At 33.1% G+C, this 20477-nt stretch overlaps 1 protein-coding gene across 1 annotated transcript; it reads right to left on the minus strand.

Moving 5' to 3' along the window:
* Window positions 1-5015: 5015 nt before the first annotated feature.
* LOC105196111 lies at window positions 5016-20142 on the minus strand. Its single transcript, XM_039458488.1, has 11 exons — window positions 20007-20142; window positions 16208-16317; window positions 14653-15143; window positions 14126-14564; window positions 13904-14034; window positions 8107-8265; window positions 7716-7985; window positions 7239-7481; window positions 6811-6984; window positions 6341-6586; window positions 5016-5475 (listed from the first exon to the last, which is right to left on the minus strand). Exons 2-11 carry the CDS (start codon window positions 16314-16316, stop codon window positions 5338-5340), a joined length of 2400 nt encoding a protein of 799 aa, XP_039314422.1. The 5' UTR covers window position 16317; window positions 20007-20142; the 3' UTR covers window positions 5016-5337.
* Between the last annotated feature and the right edge of the window lie 335 nt (window positions 20143-20477).

The following is a 20477-nucleotide window of genomic DNA, read 5'->3' on the forward strand; positions in this document are numbered from 1 at the left end:
GTTGATTTGATATCCAGTATTATTTATTACTATATTTACAAGCCTTTTAACATTTTTTCCTTCTTCAGTTATATTTTTAATATTAGGTGCTTTGATTCCACCAATTGCTTGACCTTGTGAACCACCTCCAATTCCTTCATCTTTCCTACCAGTCCTGAAGGGAAAATAAAATGGTTGTGGACTGGTCAATGAGGAAAGCAGAGATTGCGGTATTAAACAAGTGGATGATAATTTTGAGCAGTTCAGTAAATATGAAAGCTGATTCAATTAAGGATTAGAGAATGTGGAACTTTTAAAATTTGATACGTGTATCGAGGATTGTTGGCTAGTTAATCGCGGAGAAGAATCTGATGTGGACAAAAATCGTCCGGTTGCCGAGAAACTGGTTTTCAGCGAAGTGTAAATTAATGATGGCCGTTAGACGATATAGTTCACTACGTCTTCTTGTTGAGAATTCTTGACTTGGAAGGATTGCAGTTTTTCGAATTGTTTTTGTTTGAAGACTGACATGTACTCATTTGTATTCGTTTGTTGACTATCTATAAAAATATATGAAGTGGCTGTCGAAAACGGATAAATTAGATGGAAATCAAAATAAATTTCGTGAACACAATGATGAATATAAAAATAAAGTAATTTTTTTTTAAATATTGCGGTATTAACTTCTTAAAAACATTATTACGATAAACTCTATTCTAATAAAAAATTTGTCATTTATCATTACAACAAAAATAAGTAATTAAAGAAAATATATAAATACTATACATACATTAAAATTACTAAACTTTTTGAGTTTTAATAAAATTAAACTGAAAAACGATTGTAATAAAAAATATATTTATATTTTTTATTAAAGTCGATCAGTAAATATCAATTAGTTTTATATGCGTTCGTCAATTTTTTTTTTTTTTTATTTGACAAACAATCAGATTAAGAAAGAAGTAAAAATACTGCATCACCTTTTAAGCATTAATTGAAAATCCATTCTTGGTAATGTGTAAGCAATTTTCTATCAATATAAACATATACCAAAGACAATTCTGATATCAAACATGATGAAGTATATTCTGTAATGTTCAGATGTAAAAATGATTAATTAATTAATGAAAAATAAATTATGTATTAATTAATTATTATTATATGTATACATCTAACAACTAAATTATTACGGTGGCTTTTTCTGTACATAGTCGCAGCTTTTTTTAGTTAAAAGTAATAATTTACTTTTAAAATAGTTGCATTCATTTATGACATTAACAGCATTGAACTGTCTATAAATTCATCACTTCTCCCTCCTTTTTCTCTCTCTCTCTCTTTTGCTCTCTTTGTTTCTTCGATTAAGAAAAAGTATTAGAATTCTTTCGTAATTTCTTACCGGAATTTGCGTTTGTAGTTCTTATAAAGGTGCGATGGCCAGACTCCGAGAGAACAATGAAAACAATTGCCATGATGAATCTTATCCTTGGAAAGTAAATTTTATTGTCATTACTGATTGAATTCCTTCTTCTTTTTAAAGTAATAACGGTAATGATTTCTGTTGAAATATCAAGAAAAATAATTGTCTCATCAGAAATCACATACGATATTATGACGATCAAATGTCATCGAAACTTCTGAGAAAATATGAAAGTACATTTGATAATAATGAACGGCGAATAAAATGAGTCAATCTTTTTATTGAAAGTAAAAAATGATTATTATGATATCTATGGCTGTAATATAAAGACTTTGAACAGTTATTATTTAATAAATTTTTCATCGTCTAAAATGAGAGAATTATTATTTATAGTTCATAAATTCAAAATTATGGTTATTCTCCATTAATCATTTGCAGAACGGACAGAAAACTATCGTACATTTTGACATAAACATTTTTCATTGTCTCAATGTTATATCACTAATTCACTAATCCATCAGTGAAATTGAATCCATCAACGATGCATCACTTGGTTGTGACATACGCTTATGAAACATTTTATTGAATTAGTGTGGTAAAACATCGAGGAATTATCAGTAGAATCATGTTCGAACGGGTAAAAAAATAAAAAAGTGAAAGATGAAAGTTTCATCGTACCGGTTGGAAAAGCGTACAGATAGAGGATACGTTTGCTTTTGTAATTTGCCATCCTTTTGGTCTTTTTGTCTAGATTTTTGCATTTTTTTCGTAGCTCTCATGTCGGTTTTGTTTGGTTTCTCGCTTTTCTACAATTGTCATTTATGACAAGAAATAATCATTACGCATCTGAAAAAAAATTATAGTCGTTATCAATTTTAACAGAGAATTGACCACAGATTTTTTGACGGGACAATTTACCTGATTATTCAATCAATATAGAATTGACAAGTGTCTGCAAAAACATGTCCATAAGACATATTTGGACATCAAGAAAACGTCAAATTTTGTATTTGTTTTCAAATGCAGCGCTTTCCTTAAGCGTTTCCCGTTCATTGACATTTAATGTTCTTTCTATACATTCACTTATTCACTCACCTAAATTATAGTGTCTTTATGTGATCTTTACCTACGATCTTCAATGTTTTTTTTTCTTTGGAGATATTTCTTCATATACGCATATTTTTATACTATTGTCATGTTCTTCGGTCTTGTTCTTGCGTTTCGCTGGAGTCGATCAATATGAAGTGATTGACGGAAAAAGAAGATCGTCTCTAGGATGAAGATGTAAATAGTTTGATATCTGAGTCCGATTCGGGCGCTTGAATGGTATTGACGTTTGTGCGAGCGATTCCGTTTCCTGTGCGAAATACCGTATACCATATTCTGTTTAACTGTGTTAGTTTTGCATTAAAGCTCTTTCTTAAAAATCCGTGTTATTATTACGCGAGTGTCAAGTGAGACGGACATGACACTATTATAAAATGTCAGATATATTTTACAGTTATATTAGAATTTGTTTGTATTGCATTAATAACAAAATAAACATACTCAGGATAAACAATACAGAACTACTTTTGACGAGAAATTTATGGATTTAACCTTATATTTTTTAATGCTATTATTATCTACAAAAATATGTATGATTAACACGGATGGCCCAAACCTTTGTAAAAGTAGTTAATTTTTATTTAATTAAATTAACTGTATTATTTGTACTATTGCTTAATAAAATTGTCAACAGTATTTTTTAACACCATTTAAATAATTTGCTACGCAATTTTTTCTTTTCAAGTACAAATATTATATTTAGGCCTAAATTTGTTTAAGTATTTTTTTTAAATAAATTTTTATATAAAAACACGTTACTACTTCCAGGCATATATTTTAACCGAATGACGATTACACCATATTATATAAAATACACACACACACACACACACACACACACACACACACACACACACATACACATATATTAGGAAACTTATTAGAAAGAATATCTTTAACTTTCAAAGATTAGTTCTCTCAGTTTAAGTAAATTAAGTACGATGTTAAGGAGCTTACCAGAGAATTTACGTAGTGTGCATTACACAACTTTTCGTACATTACTATATCCTGGGATGATGTTACTTAATAATATAGATAAATAGTAAATAAATTTTTACTTCTTAAATATTTTAACATTAATTTATTATAATTTTTATAACTAGAAGCATGATGTAGAGAGATTACACGTCGACATACAAAAATGATTATACAATACCATATTAATACAAATAACAATAATAATATAATTTTCTATACAGGAGAGTCTAAAATATTTTGTTATTAATGCAATGTTTGTTACTTTTATTCGGATAAGATACAGCTTGAATGTGTCTTAAATGTGTTTTTTGCTGCGTTTCATAAAGTCCGCGAAGATAAATGTTACAAAACATGCGAAACACTCTAATAATTACTTTTGTCTTTCGTATTTCTGATACAAAGTTAATTGTGCTGAAGATATATATATATATATATATATATATATATATATATATATAACAACTTTTGACAACATTAAACTTTTTAATGTACTTGCTTAAATTGCTTAAAATTTGGTTTAGTTATAAAAATTTTGCTGAGTATTTTTAACAGCAATATGTCGACATTTAATTAATACAAAATCTATAATGATTAATAATGATCCAGTGGTTAATATAAAAATTTAATAGAAAACCGAAGTAATAAAACGATCTCTTTCCAACATTCAATATTAGTACGATGTCAAGGCTTAAAATCAATCGTCAGTAGTTATGTCAAAGAACTCAAATGATCGTCGGATGAAGAAGAAAGCCAAGCTTCAAACTTGTATAAATAAACAAAAAAGAAAAATAAAGCCAGGTGAGATAATAATCACTTGTCAAATTAATAAAATTTAGAAATAATATTAACTTACATTTTCCAAAGTGTGATTGGAGCGGCATGGGTATAAATCATGGGCTGATGAGCAAAACAGGACGAATGAAATGGAACGGAAAACTCAAGCATAAGTACTGTCCCCTCTAATAAACTCACTATTATCCCCGAACAAAAAACTTACACGTTAAATTTGCTTAAAAGATTTAAATATGTAGAATCAAGAATTTCATATCATTTTATAAATTTAAGCCAAGTTTTTAATTTTTAACAAATATAATTTTAGATGTAAGTTTTTTGATAAAGTAAATTTCTTCCTTCTATATTTTTACATTGTCCCAGTGAAAATCATGGGAAAAATTAAATTGGTGTTTAGTAATAACAGATGTTTATATTTTTTTGTCATTTTTATATTTGTTAATTGCCTAATTATTTGATCAACTTAAGAGGCTCAACTCAATTCATTTTGGAAAGAATATTGTACCGAAAAACGCTTTAAAAAAAATCTTTATCACATTAAAAACATGTTTTTTGTGTGAATTTATCTTACTTAAAAACATGTTTTTTGTGTGAATTTATCTTACTTTTATAAAAAAAATTTTTAATTATTATATGATCTTTTGTAAGTAATAATTTGGTTAATTACTAATAAAAAATACTTTTAATAAAAGCAAACAATTTATATTTAAAAAGTTATAAAATAACAATATTTACCGTGTAAAAAAAGTAATATATTCATAATAAGAATCAATACTGTAATAGAATAACAATATAGTTGTATTATAGACACATGTATACTTGATTCTTGATACACGTTGTTGTTTTCACGCTATTTCCTTTATGATATTATTACGATAATAATAAAACAAAAATAATATTACGAATTTTTGAATTCTGATTTCTGAGTACGGTAATATAATTCATACACATAACACTGTTGCGCTTATGACAGTAATAAAGAGTGTGCTCAACATAAGAGAGAAGGTTGCATAAAATCTTCAGAGGCTCATGCGGGCATCTTTTGTTTCGATAGAAATTGTTTCTTACATGTTCAGGTCGTCTAACGGAATCACTTTAAGATGTTGTTTGACTCGTATTGAATCTGATAACTGAACTGAATTCGTTGAGCTGTTTAAAGATGTATATGTTAGAGATCTACGACGTCTTCCTGAATGGATATGCTAAAACAAAATATTTTTAATACTTAAACTGTATAAAAAAATGCCAAATTTGTTGGTACGATATAAATAAAATAAGGAATTACAAAAAAGTTAGAATTATTTTCCTAACAATATTTTATAAATTCTTACACGAAAAGACTTGTTTTTGAGTTACAAATGGTTGATTTCAAGATGCATGCAAATATAATCTCAGCGAATGAGATTCATCTCGAATAATTTTATCAAATACATATAGTTATACAGGGTGTTCAAAAAGTCCCTGACCGGCGAAATATCTCGGAAACTAAGCATTTTAGAAAAAAATGTTTCAGATAAAAGTTGTAGGGTTTCAAAAGATCTATTTACTGATCTTATCAGTTTGACCTTGGATGGCGTCGCCAAGGTCAAATCGAAATCACATTAACTTTTTTAAAAGGAAATGCCTACTTTTCATTGCATATTCTTGTAGCTTATCTCAAGACCTTTCCAAAACACTATAAACAAATGTATTTTCGTTGAGTATTTTCCGAGTTGTGAGGCTTGAAAGCTGTAATGTACTGTAACTTTCAAACTTCACAACTCGAAAAATACTTAACGAAAATACATTTGTTTATAGTGTTTTGGAAAAGTCTTGAGATAAGCTACAAGAATATGCAATAAAAAGTAGGCAGTTCCATTTAAAAAAGTTAATGTGATTTCGATCTGACCTTGGCGACGCCATCCAAGGTCAAACTGATAAGATCAGTAAATAGATCTTTTGAAACCCTACAACTTTTATCTGAAACATTTTTTTCTAAAATGCTTAGTTTTCGAGATATTTCGCCGGTCCGGGACTTTTTGAACACCCTATATATAATTAATTATATTTGAATTATTAGTGCCTTACTTGATTTACTTTCGGACATGGATCGCAGCTGGTTTTACATATTTCGACATTACATTTGACGAATACATTCATGTCATAAAATTTAAAAGCTTTAAAAGACGAAAAAGCAATAATAGAAGCGCCTGTATTGCGGGTTTCGTTTGTCTTTTTAAATGCATCAAATCGTGAATCTAAAATGCAGCCATTTTCGTCGGTGATGTTTACAGATTTATTCGAGGCTTGGTCTCGAGCAAAACAGTCGCGTACCTAGAAAATAATTATGGATGTTTACTTAATTTATGTCTTTTGCAAGGTAAAATTTTATTATCTTCAACATAAACGCATCGGGAAATAATTATTACTTCGCAATTATATCTTATATATTTGTAAATTCTTTGTATCTCCAGTGTTTACGTTTCCATATGTTTAAACACGTAATTCTGTTTTATAAATTAGCACTATTTGCGTAAAATAATTTTTTCAATACATACCTCCATATCAAAACCAGGATCAACCTTTACAGAGATTACTAAACTCAAAGTTGTATCAACTCTTACAGGTTTGTTGGCTAAAACTCCAAACGGATCATTACCGATTTTAATTTCTAGATTGGCTGTAGCATTATGAGTCAAAGGTTTTGAAGGTGGAGATTTAAAATACACTTGCTGTTTAAAAAGGTACAAACATTTAGCATTGTATACTTCGTAAAATAAGAAATTATAATAAAATTTAAACTTATATTTTTATACTTTATTTTAAAATCTTGCACACAGAATTTTCTTTAAGTTATTATACAAAAAGTTAAGAGGTTTCAGAATTTGTTATAAAAACATTAATTTCAATGAATGAAATAGATGTTTTTACATGTCTCATATGTAACATATGATATATCATATTTGAAAAAATTTTTGTGCCTTACTTCCAGACAAGGTTCGCAGTTAGGTTTACATAATTCGACGTTACACTCGATGAATAGATCCATAACGTCGGGAAATTTAAAAGCATGAAAGAATGCATAAGCGATAATAGAAGCGCCTGTATTGCCGGTATCATTTGTTTTTTTAAATGATTCCAAAAGTTTTGGTTTTAAATTACAGCCTTTTTCATCGATAAGTTTCAGCATGTTGGTCGAAGTTTCGTCTCGCGCCAAACAGTCGCGTACCTTGAGAATAATGATGAATATTTGTTTAATTTATATTTCTTCTTTGAATCTCAATCAAAATAAAATTTTATTAGTTTGAAAGTAAACGCATCAAGAAATAATTATTAATTTGCAATTATTCCTTACGTATTAGTGAATTAATTAAGCATCAAAAATGCTTCTGTTATATGTTTGAACACAAAATTTTATTTCATGAATTGTTATTATTCGCGTTATATGTTTTACAATGCATACCTGAAGATCAAAATCAGAATCACCCTTCACGGAAACTACTAAAGTCATTGTTTCTCCAATCCTTACAAGTCCATCGGCTACTGGTGCGAAAGGTCCTTTGCCTATTTGAATATCTAATTTGGCTGTCGCAGTATCGCCATTAAATGTAACAATCTCCTGGTTCAACATATCTACTGAGAGATTCGTTGTCAGAGTCTGATTGATGTTTCCTTCCCAGATGCATTGTACTCTTCGAACTGTATCCCAGACTTCTTGTATATCCGGTTCATTCTTTAGCAATAAATTTCATTTTTCAATGTTTATTATAAGTGATATTTTTGCAGGCTAAATATAACTAATGAAAATTGAAAAAAATATAAAAAATGAAGCTAATAATTAATTCTATACGGACTTGTAATACGAGAACATTTTCCAAATATGCTTGGCCAGCCGCACTCTCGAAATCGTTGACAAATTTAGTTCCGCAGGAGCCTAGATTCACCTTGAAAGAGTATCGCGTTAAGCCAGAATTCTGTTTTACATAGATACATTCCGAATTTGTGTAAAATCCCTAAAATTGGATAAAATCGGTAAATTATTATGTAGGATAATATGATTTTAAGAAGGATAAAATAGAAATAAATATAATGATTAAAGATAGTTGTTATTAATAATGTCGCAATTTAATCAAATACGCGATTTAAATAGTTACATATATAGAGCGAATCTTGTCGCTTCAGTCGAATTAATAATATCAATCGTCTCTTGCAAAAGTTCACGTAAAAGGAAAAAACGAACTCGTGGCTAACTCTGAATTTCCGCACTCTGTCTCTGTTTATCTCTTACTCTGTCCTTATACACTCTGTCTCTGACACGGAGCACTGTCTCGGCTCGCGACTCACAGCGGACTCCCGCTCGCTCGCGCTCTTCCAAATTCCGACAACATATAAGGTCATTACGATTATCGACCGATAACAATCGATCTTCGATCCCTCGATCCTTGTCCGATATCTATTCTCCTACAGCTCGGCCATTCCTGCTGCTACATTCGCCCTCGAATGTACATCTTCGACCTGCGTCATTCGGAAACCTCGTCATCATCTTCAGAATAATCATGATCGTCCTCGCTAACCCATGGCTTCATGTAGTCAGCCGACGTCGTTGTCCGACTTGGACCCTCACTCTCACCAATTTTTTGCACCACATATCTATGGTTGCGCAGGACTCTGATAATCTCGTATGGTCCTAAGAACTTGCCAGAAAACTTCATCCCTGGGCCTCGCTGAGTGCGCTTGATAGCGACCATCTCTCCTTCGCGATAATCTCTAGGCTTCTTTCTTCTCCTGTCGAAACTCCGCTTGTTCTCCTGCTGCATTTTGACGATGTTTTTCCTCGCCTCAGCTCGCAATTCTTCTCGGGCGTCTTGAAAAGACTCCAGTCGCTCCTTCTCCAATATCTCCTTAATTTCTGGACAATCCTTCAACCTCGGGTGTGTCCCTAAAAGCACTTGGAACGGAGATAAACATAAGCTTCGATGAGGTGCAGCATTCAGATACTGCTGTGCTGTATCAAGGTGCCGATACCATTCATGCGGTTTTGGAGCAGCCAACTTGGTCAGCAGCGGTATGAGCGTTCTGTTGACTCGCTCAACCTGTCCATTCGCTCTCGGTACACCTGTTGTTATTAAAATGTGCTCGATGTTTTGTACCTTACAGTACTCCTCAAACTCGCTCGATGTAAAAGCAGTTCCTCGGTCAGTGACAATCCGTCGTGGATTGCAAAAAACTGCCGCTTGTTTCCTCAGGCGCGTTAAAACCTCATGCGTACTCGTAGACTTTGTAGCGTAGAGCCACACAAACTTGGAGAAAGCGTCGATAACTACGAGAATGTGATGATAAGTCTTCTTCGTCGACGGCAACGGTCCCAGATGATCCATATGCAGGGTATCCAACGGAACCTTCCCCTTCTCAATGGGATGCAAAAAACATTCCTGCTTTCCTTGCTTTCTCTCGGCTAGAATGCACGCAACACAATTGCGCACAATTTCCTCGACTCTTCGTCGTAAATTTGGAATCCAGTAGTCATTCTTTACTAAACTTTCAGTCTTGTTCACCGAAAAATGGCCTTGCTCATGTGCTCGACGAATAATCTGCGCCTGCATTCTTCTTGGTACCACAAGCTGTAGATCACCATCGGATTCTCTAAACAGTAGGTTACCTCGTAACGTGTACTCCTGTGCTTGTCCGCGAGAAACTAATTCGCGAAGCCTCTTCACACCATCGTCTTCCTCTTGAGCTCTCCTGAGCCTAGCTGTCAACCCAGCGTCTGTCTCGTCGATAACCAAACACGCCGGTAACGGATTACGACTGAGCGCATCAACATGCACCATGCTCTTTCCAGGACGATGCTCTATGGTATAGTGGAACTCTTCCAGAAGCAATGCCCATCTGGCAACTCGTACGCACAGGTCCTTTTTATTCATTGTCAACGTGAAAGCACGACAGTCGGTCACGATTTTGAATGTGATGCCTAGCAAATAAACGCGAAATTTCTTCAACGCCTTTATTATAGCCAAGACCTCCAACTCGTAGCTCGGGTATTTAGCTTCAGCCGATGTCGTTTTCCCGCTTGAATAATAAACAGGATGAAAAAGGTTGTCCTCGTTGCCTCCCTGAAGTAATATTGCACCATATCCAAGCGCCGAAGCGTCCGTATGCAACTCAGTCTCTGCTCCCGCCCGGTACAGACTTAATACTGGTCCTTCGCTCAGCATCTTCTTCAACCTCTCGAAGGCATTCTTCTCTGCCGCGCCAAAATTGAATTTTACGCCTGTTTTCAGCAGACTCGACAATGGATGTGCTATTGCGGCATAACCTGGAATAAATTTTCTAAAGTAGCCGCTCAAGCCCAGAAAACTTTGTACCTGCTTAACATTAGTCGGCTCCGGAAAACGTCGAACTGCCTCAGTCTTTTTATTGGATGAGCGCACTTGTCCCGCCTCAATAACGTGCCCCAAAAACTCCACTCTCGTCTGTAGAAAGCAGCATTTCTTCCAGTTGATGTCAAGGCCAGCCTCACTGGCAACCTTGAGCACTCTCTCGAGCCTCTTCAGTCCGATATCAACATCATTTGAAGGAATGATCAAATCGTCCATGTACGCCATCACTATCCCTTCTCGTATCAGGTCTCTAAAAATTAAATTAACAAATCTTTGAAATACGGCCGGCGAATTACACAAGCCAAACGGAACCTTCAAGAATTCGTAGTGTCCGTCAGGGACAACAAAAGCCGTATATTTTCGACTTGACTCCTCTACTGCTACGTGGAAGAAACCATTTCTCAGGTCAAGCGTGGTAAACAACAGAGCGCCTTGCAATAGGTCTATCTCGTCCTCTATTAACGGTAACGGATACCGATCCTTGAGAATCTTTTTATTTAGATGACGATAATCCACACACAACCTCGCCGCCCCGTCCTTCTTCCGGACCAATACCACAGGACTGGCATACTCCGATATCGATGGCTGAATAATTCCCTCCGCAAGCCATTCGTCGATTTGTGCGTTGACCTCCTCTCTTTCCGACGGAGATAATCGCCTGGCAGACTGGTAGACTGGCTCTTCGTCCTTTAGTATAAGTTTCATTTTAATATTAGTTTCGCGCGCTTTATTCGGCTTATAATTTTCAATAAGGTTTTGTAACGATGCTCTTTGCTCCGCATTTCCCGCGCCGGTCACGTCCACGTGATTTATCTCAAAATCCGCGTGTGTCAAATTTATATTAAATATTTCAGGTATCGAATGCTTATTCTCGCATGTTGACTCTTGTAACGGACTAATGGAAATTTTTCCTGCTTTGAAATTGACCTCGACAGCATCCAAGAAGTTGGTTCCCAATAACATTTGATGTCGCATTAACGTGTCCGAGACTACTTGTATACACACGGAATAGTTGTGTTCGTCAACACGAATTTCGGCCTCGAATTCTCCTAGGGTCGTGTTATTATCTGATCCCACTCCACGGAATCGCATTCCGCCTAATTTCAATCGCGGTGAGCCTAATTTTACGTATTCATCCGCGCGCATCAGTGTAAGATCGCTTCCGGAATCTATTAATGCCTTTATTTGATGACCTTGGATCGAAACGTCTTTAACATATTTTTGGTTCCTAGATTGCGTTGCGATAAGACAGCTTTTCGAGGTTCCCGCTTTTTTCGGGCATTTAGACGCAATATGTCCGCGTTCGTTACATGCAAAGCATTTCGCGCCTTGATCTTTAGTCGGACAGTTTGCCCCCAGATGATCTCGCATACCACAATTATGGCAATGTCTAACTGTATCTGTCGGCCTTCTTTTCGCGTCACCTTTCTCAGTCTTCTCCTCTCTATTCGCGACACCGTTTCTTTTTTCAAATTTTGCCGAGTTAAACGCACCTCGCTCTCGCAGGGTTACCTTTTCAAATGCATTCAGAAGCGCCTCCACTGTGTCAAACCTTTGGATACGTGCCTGGTTTCGAAGCGCATCGTCTGGTATGCCCTCGACAATATATTCCAGCATCTCGTCGTTGTTGATAGGAACACGGTTTCCGGTAATGATCTTCTCGTGGACATACTCATGGAACGTCTCTTCTTTTTTCCACATCCGGTCCTCGAATTTTTTCCTTAGTGCCATCTTGGACTGACGGTGCTGAAACATGCTCCGCAATTCACCGAGAAGAGCGTCGAACGACATCGCAACATATTCCGGTTTCGAATGTATCCATTCCAGCGCTTTGCCCTTCAGTCGCATAGCGATTATTAGTCTAGCCGTATCATCTTCTAGTTTATACGTTGTCTTCAATAAACGGATCTGATTTTCCCATGTCTCGTAATGCACTGATTTACCATCAAAATAACCGAGTAAATCCGCGATAGCAGTTACATTTATCTTTGATTGTGCAGATTGAGTTCGTACGATATCATTGTTAGCGTTTTGATTTTCGTTAATTGCCACGCGTTCCATCCGCTGATTTTGTCGCAACATCTCTATTTCGCGCCGCGCTAATTCTAACTCGCGTCGCGCTATTTCTCTCTCTCTTTCGTAAAGCTCAATTTCCGATAGTCGTGCGCTTGTACCTTGCTGCGTCCTTGAAACGCTAGCCTGTGAGACATCCTCCGCATCGCCACGCCGATCGCGAGACTCTTCGTTATCCTCGCGTAGCCACTCGCCATTCGGATCAGCCTCCATCAGACGACAGATCAATTCGTTCTTCGTTCCCGCCGTCGATAGATTATGTCTTTTTAGCATCTCCTTAAGTGCCTCTACTTTGTACTTAGTCGGATCCTTCATTATTGCATGCTGAATATTGTCCATTGCGACTTGCACGCAACTCACTTATAAGTCTCACAATATATTACACAATAACAGGTGTCTTTGTCTCTCGCGAAATTTCCTTGTGAGTCACTTATGTACACAACACTCTGTTTTCGTGTTTGTCTCTTTGTCCGATATCACTGTGTAACGACGCGCGTTGAACTGTTCTCGCATTCCAACGGTTTTCGCATGTAATATGTAATATAATATAATATGCGTTACGGCACTTATCGCTGGACGATCCTTATCGCTGGACGAATCTTATCGCTGGACGAGCTTTATCTCTAGACGAGCTTTATCGCTGGATGATCCTTATCGCTGGACGAGCTTTATCGCTGGACGAGCTTTATCGCTGGACGAGCTTTATCGCTGGACGAGCCCCCAGATTGTAGGATAATATGATTTTAAGAAGGATAAAATAGAAATAAATATAATGATTAAAGATAGTTGTTATTAATAATGTCGCAATTTAATCAAATACGCGATTTAAATAGTTACATATATAGAGCGAATCTTGTCGCTTCAGTCGAATTAATAATATCAATCGTCTCTTGCAAAAGTTCACGTAAAAGGAAAAAACGAACTCGTGGCTAACTCTGAATTTCCGCACTCTGTCTCTGTTTATCTCTTACTCTGTCCTTATACACTCTGTCTCTGACACGGAGCACTGTCTCGGCTCGCGACTCACAGCGGACTCCCGCTCGCTCGCGCTCTTCCAAATTCCGACAACATATAAGGTCATTACGATTATCGACCGATAACAATCGATCTTCGATCCCTCGATCCTTGTCCGATATCTATTCTCCTACAATTATAAGGTAATTTTTGGTGTATGTCTAAGAAATTGTTTTGCGCTTACCTTAGAATAAATAATGCCGTAAAATGCGCGATTGAATTCAATATTGATTGTCATCGTAGTTTTACTGCATTCCACATTGAGGCTATGAATATGTGGAGGATGATCGAGATCACTATCAGTCTGAATGGTTTCTGATTGGTAAAATTATAAATTATTTTTTTATATACTTTGTTTCTATGTTATATTATTTATAGCTAAAAAAAGTAGTTTTGGTACTCGTACTTGAAGTATTAGTTGTAGCAATTGTAGCATTAGTTTCAGCAATTTGGGGACCTTTTTTTGATACATTTGGAAAAGTAGTTGTACTTGTTACCGGAGGAAGATAGTATGCTGGTGGTCTTCTAGTTATGGGTGGTAAAGTTGGTAGAAGTGATGTACGTGGTGGTGGTGTACGTGGTGGTAGATATGGTTGTGGTGTACGTGGTGGTAGATATGGTTGTGGTGTACGTGGTGGTAGATATGGTTGTGGTGTACGTGGTGGTGGTGTTTGTGGTGGTAGTGCATATGTTGGTGATGGTGGTTTTGGTGCATATGTTGGTGATGGTGTTTGTGGTGGTAGTGCATATGTTGATGATGGTGTTTGTGATGATGGTGCAGGTGATGTTGCTTCAACTGTTTTATTTTTTGTAACTCCGTAGATTTGGTCGACCCCTATAATATTCTTTTGAAAATTTAATACATTTAGTCAGATATGTTGCATGTATTACAAAGTTGATTTGATGCATAGTATTATTTAATGCTATACTTACAGTCATGTCAATTTCGAGCATACTAATTGTATTATTATTTTTCTCAGCACTCCCAATGTTATTAATTGCATCAAATATGCTTTTCTTGCCAGTCTTAAAGAGAGAACGGAATGATTGCGGTTTAATCAATGAGGAAAACAGAGATTGCGGTGTTAAACAACTGGATGACAATTTTGAGCAATTCATTGGCAAAGAGGCCGAATGCAAAAACTGATTTGATTGAGGATTAAAGAATGTGGAGCCTCTGAATGTTTGTGGTACGTATGTTTCAGACTGTTGGCTAGTTAGTCGCGGAGTAAAATATGGTGTGGACAAAGATTGTTTGATTGTCGAGAAACTAGTATTTAGAGGAGTGTAGATTGATGATGGCCGCTGGACGTTATAGTTCACTATGTTCTTTTGCTGTGAGTTCTTGATTTGAAAGGGTTGAAGTTTTTCGAGCTGTCTTTTTCTGATTGATGAATACTCATTTGTATTCAATTGTTGATTATCTGTAAAAATATATGGATTAGCTGTAAAAACGGAATGGGTTAAATGGAATAGAAATTGTAATAAATTCTGTGAATATAATGATAAATATAACAATAACGCAAAGCTTTTTAAAATATTGCGGTACTAATATTTTGAAACCCTTGAGTAGCCAACCAAGAATTCGACCTTGACTAAGGTATAGTATAAAAAAGCGGAAAAAATAAAAAATAATAGGCATCAAAAAATAACGTAATTAACGATGAAATTTTGTCTTGTCATTTTGTTATTATGCATTTTATTGTGAAAATGTGATTTGTCTCGTATTTATTAAAATCGTAAAAATAAATTGCATTTAAAGTTATCTTTGAATTTTATATGTAAAAGCATATTTTTCACTCCTTTTACAGCTGTGCTTTTTTTTTAACTGAAACTTTGAAAAAAATAAACTTGTTTTAATAAACTGATTACTATATATTACTTATGTTAAATGTTTTAATAAACGTATTTCGTTTACTACTGTATCAGTACTATTACTATTACTGTATCAGTAGCTTATGCTATTTCATCTGTTCTCTAAATACTAATCATCAGTTTAGTTATTGAAACACTATCAGTTTATTTTTCTAAAGGAACAAGTTTTACTTCACGTGATTTTTACAATTACGTATTTATTTAAGGAGAAAAGAATAATTGAGACACATTTAAATCGATACAGTAGTGTTTTCTGTATATGTATTCTATATATTCGCAATTTGAATGCATTGAAAATAATAATTTACATAGTTTAAAATAGTTGTACAGTCGTGAGCTAAAAGGTTGCAACACATTTTCTTCGATGGTTAGATGGTTCGATGCTTAATTAGTTGGACCCACAAGTAAGAATCAATGACGTTTACCGTTCGATGAGCAAGTCTACATTCCAAAAACAATCGAAGAAAATGTTGCAATCTTTTAGCTCACAACTGTACCTATTTTTGATGTTAACAGCATTAAACTGCCTATAAATCATCCCTTCCTCTCTCTCTCTCTCTCTCTCTCTCACTTGTTAATTAAGAAGTATTAGAATTCTTTCGTAATTTCTTACCGGAATTTGCGTCCGCGGTTTTTATGAAGCTGATGCGACGGCCGAACTCCTGACTGCATATCGCTGCAATCGAGAGAGTGATGAAAACAATTGCTGTAATAAACCTCATTCTGAAAAAGTAAATTTTATTTTAATTAATGATGAATAATATCTACACAATTATCTATAGTGTTCACAATTATAAAAAGAGCTAATTGCTGCTTACATATGTGAGGTATAACTATGAGTACGTCCTTTTTTATGCTGACTCATTCACTCATTTTGTCACAAGCACTAAATAAATATGTTATTGGTTTTAATTCCCTCTTTACCCATTCTTATGGACACACTTTTTAAGCATATGTTCTAGGTATAAAGTGTATTTAAATGGTAAATTTAAAAAAGTGGCCTTATTTAGTGCCAAGTTTTATTCGGTTCAAGTATCTTATAAAAATAAATTATGATTTTGATTCATGTTATAAATCAGTCTCTCATTGCATTAAAATAATTATTGGAATATTATAATTGAGTAAGATGATATTGTACACATATTACACGTTCAATCCGTACATAGTAGATAATTACTGTTCATTCATAGTATCACAAAATATGTAAAGATTCTTTCTTAGCGTTAAAATGAGAATTATTTATAGTTATATGAATTCAAAATTATGGTCTCTCTCTAAAATCTTCATTAATCACTTGCAGAGCGGACAGAAAACTATCGTACATTTTTGCATAAACATTTTCCAATATGTCAATATTATGTCATTAATTCATCAGTGAAACTAAATTATGATACACTATTTGGTTATTACATACACTTGTGAGACACTCTATTGAATTGATGTGGGAGAATATCAAGAAATTATCAGCGAGATCATGCTTGAACAAGATGAAAGATTAAAAAAAATGAAAAGGTGAATGATGAAAGTTAAAGCCAAAGCACAGACTTTTACATAACGCATGATGCATAAAAGAATTAACCAATCCGAGTCCTTTATTTCTGTCCTGGAAAGGAAACTGAAGAATTTTGATTGATTAATTTTTTTATGCATTATGCGTTATGTAAAAGTCTGTGCTTTGGCTTTAACTTTCATCATTCACCTTTTCATTTTTTAAATCTTTTACCTTGTTCAAGCATGATCTCGCTGATAATTTCTTGATATTCTCCCACATCAATTCAATAGAGTGTCTCACAAGTGTATGTAATAACCAAATAGTGTAAATTACGTAAGAGTCAATGCTCCAACCTTTACACTGCATTGGTTAGAAAAACGTACAGATACGTATACTGATGAGTATTCGTTTGATTTTGTAACTTTTTTATTTTTTTTATTTTTTTGCCCAAATTTTAGCATTTTTTTATAGCTCGTATATCGATCCTATTTGGTACATTTGCCACAATGAGGTGACTTGGATGCAAAAAAATCTTTACAAGAGAGTAATAATAAAAACAAAAAATTTTGGCTATCATGTTCAAATGTAGACTAAAAAATCTTGTTGATTAAAGCGTATCATAAAAGCATAAATAAGTTAAGACACTCACGATAAACTGTACAGTACGACTTTTATTTGAGGATTTAATATTCTATTTTTTTTAATGCTACCATTATTATCTACTTTATCTACAAAATTATATATGATAAATATATATGATTGGACGCGGAAGGCTCAAAACTTTTATGAAAATAGGCGAAATTCTTTAGTTTAAACTTTTATGCAATTAAATCTAGTCATGTTATTTGTATCACTGCATAATAAAATTGTTAGCAGTGTATTTTCACACCATTTGGATAATTTGCTATGTAATTCTTTCTTTATAATTTAAAATATTATATTTTGGCCAAAAATCTTTTTATATATTTTTTTAAGTAACTTTTTTTTTACAAAAACAAAAACCATATCACTCTTAGAAACGCTTTCTGACCAAATAACAATTAGAGCATATTGTATAAAATCAATACATATCATTAGGAAACATATTAAAAAGAATATATTTAGCTTTTTCAAAGATTAGTATTTTCAATTAAAAAAAATTAAGTATGATGTCAAGAAGTTTACAGAAAAATTTACGTGGCATGCATTACACACAAATTCTTGGATTACGTTACTTCATATAGATAAATAGCAAATAAACTTTTACTTCTTAAATGTTGTAGTACTTATTAATTCATTATGAATTTCATAATTAGAAGCATGATGTACAGAGAAATTACGTCACCTTAAAAAAATGATTGATTACACAATACTATATTAATACAAATACGACGTATACAATAATGGCATATAATTCTTGATACAGGAGAATTTAAAACTTAATTATTAATGCATTTTTGTTTTTATTTAAATACAGCTTGAACATATCTTAAATGTTTCTTGTTCCTTCGTGTATTTCGTAAAGTCTAGTTCGCTAGGATAAATGTTACGAAGCGTGTAAAACGAAGACTCTGATAGTCATTTTTCTTTTCCGTATATATGACATAAGGTCAATTGTGTCAACTGTATAGAAGACATACATAATGACTTTTACTATGATACAAGTGAGCAAATAATTTTATCTTCAATACGTAGCAAATAAAAAATAAAGCAGATGTTTTTGAACTTCAGTATTTGACTACAATTAAAAAAAAACTTGAAATATGAAAAACGACAAACCCTGTATAAGTACTTACTCATCTATCTACAGATATCCCTCTACTTATAATAGAATTACGATCCAAAACTTTAATTTTAAATAATTGACTGTAAATCTAGTAGCATTCATATTTGTGAATAAAGCACAATAATTATTTTATTGCGAAACAAAAAAGACAATTATAGATTTCTATTAAGAGAGATTGGAGCGTTGTGCTTATAATAATAGGTTGATAAGCGAAACATGAATGAAATGGAAGGGAGAAACTAAAACACAAGTACTGTTCCCTCCAACTAATAAGCTCATTATCCCCGAACAAGAAACTTGCACATTAAATTTGTTTAAAACATTTGAATACGTAGAATTAAGAATTTTCTATTATTTTGTTTAGTTTTAAGTAAAATTTTTAATTTTTAATATACATATATCATTTCATATACAAGTGGTTTAATAATATTTTTAGTAGTGCAATATAAATAATCCTAACTTTAATTTGTTATTTCTAATAATATTTCTTTGGCAACATATTTGATTTATTGACGCATAAAATTTTTTACATCTTTGGAGAAAACTGTTTTTGTTATTTAATATTTTATTTCTTAATTAAAAGTTATTTATGTAAAATAACAAAGAAAATATTTTTTGTAAAAATGTATTTTTTTATACAATTTTTTTTTTTTACATAGATGAATTTTAATTAAGGAAAAACGTTAAAAAATAAAAATTAATGCATTTCAAAAATAACTACTCAAAATTAACAATTAAATTATTAAAAATTAACTAAATTATATTTTTTAAAAATTATTAATTTTTTAACATTATTATTTAACACAATAAGAAAAAGTAAAAGGCTAATAAGAGTACCGCGCAGTTATTTTTGCGCAAAGTGAATTAGTCAATCATAGACAAAAAAATTCCTTTATTCATTAAGATAATGTTCAAACGTTTACATAGCTCTCTTTGGACTATCTTAATGAATAAAGGAATTTCTTTGTCTATGATTGATTAATTTACTTTGCGCAAAAAGAGCTGCGCGATACTTTTATTAGTCTTTTATTTATTATTATTGTGTTAAATCTCAAGAGTCTTTTACTAAATTCTTATTATGACTTAACTTTCAAGTTTTTATCTAGTTATTATTCTGCAATTTAATATTGCATTTTAAGAAATTAAAAAATTTACCTGTAAATGAAGCTCTTTTAGAAGTTAATAAAAAGTAACTGCTGTAGAGTTGCTGAAATCTTCCGACACAATATTATAGAAGCTTTGCGTTGTGCACGCTTTTATGAAGCAGGTAAGAGTGAATTGTGAACATTTTCATTTTAGCTTTATATAGATTTACCTCCCTTATTTATAGCCAGGTTCTGCATAGTACCATCACTTTCACTATGTCTTTCGTAATTTTATCGACGGAATGAAAGAAGCACTTGCTGAATGCACAAAATTGTACATTAATTAAAAATCTTACAAAGCAAATATTTTACCTTATAAAGATAATAAATATATGTCAAATATGTCAAGTACATGTAACATTATTTTATTAAACAGTGAGGAGAAGGTCTTGGCAATTAATGCCGGTAGGTCACTTGAAAGATGATGTCTTGTAACCATTCCCCTGCTCATAGCTTAAAGCAAATTAAGGCTTTTGATAAA

The sequence above is a fragment of the Solenopsis invicta genome, chromosome 16 (assembly GCF_016802725.1).
Source record: "Solenopsis invicta isolate M01_SB chromosome 16, UNIL_Sinv_3.0, whole genome shotgun sequence".
NCBI lineage: Eukaryota > Metazoa > Arthropoda > Insecta > Hymenoptera > Formicidae > Solenopsis > Solenopsis invicta.

Bases quoted from the DNA above. Each gene is read 5' to 3' on its own strand.
- LOC105196111 (XM_039458488.1), bottom strand. From the start codon at position 16,316: ATGAGGTTTATTACAGCAATTGTTTTCATCACTCTCTCGATTGCAGCG. The intron at 14,565-14,652 runs GTAAGTATAGCA...AATTTTCAAAAG, and splicing joins TGCTCGAAATTGACATGACT to AATATTATAGGGGTCGACCA. The intron at 14,035-14,125 runs GTACGAGTACCA...TTTACCAATCAG, and splicing joins TGCTACAACTAATACTTCAA to AAACCATTCAGACTGATAGT.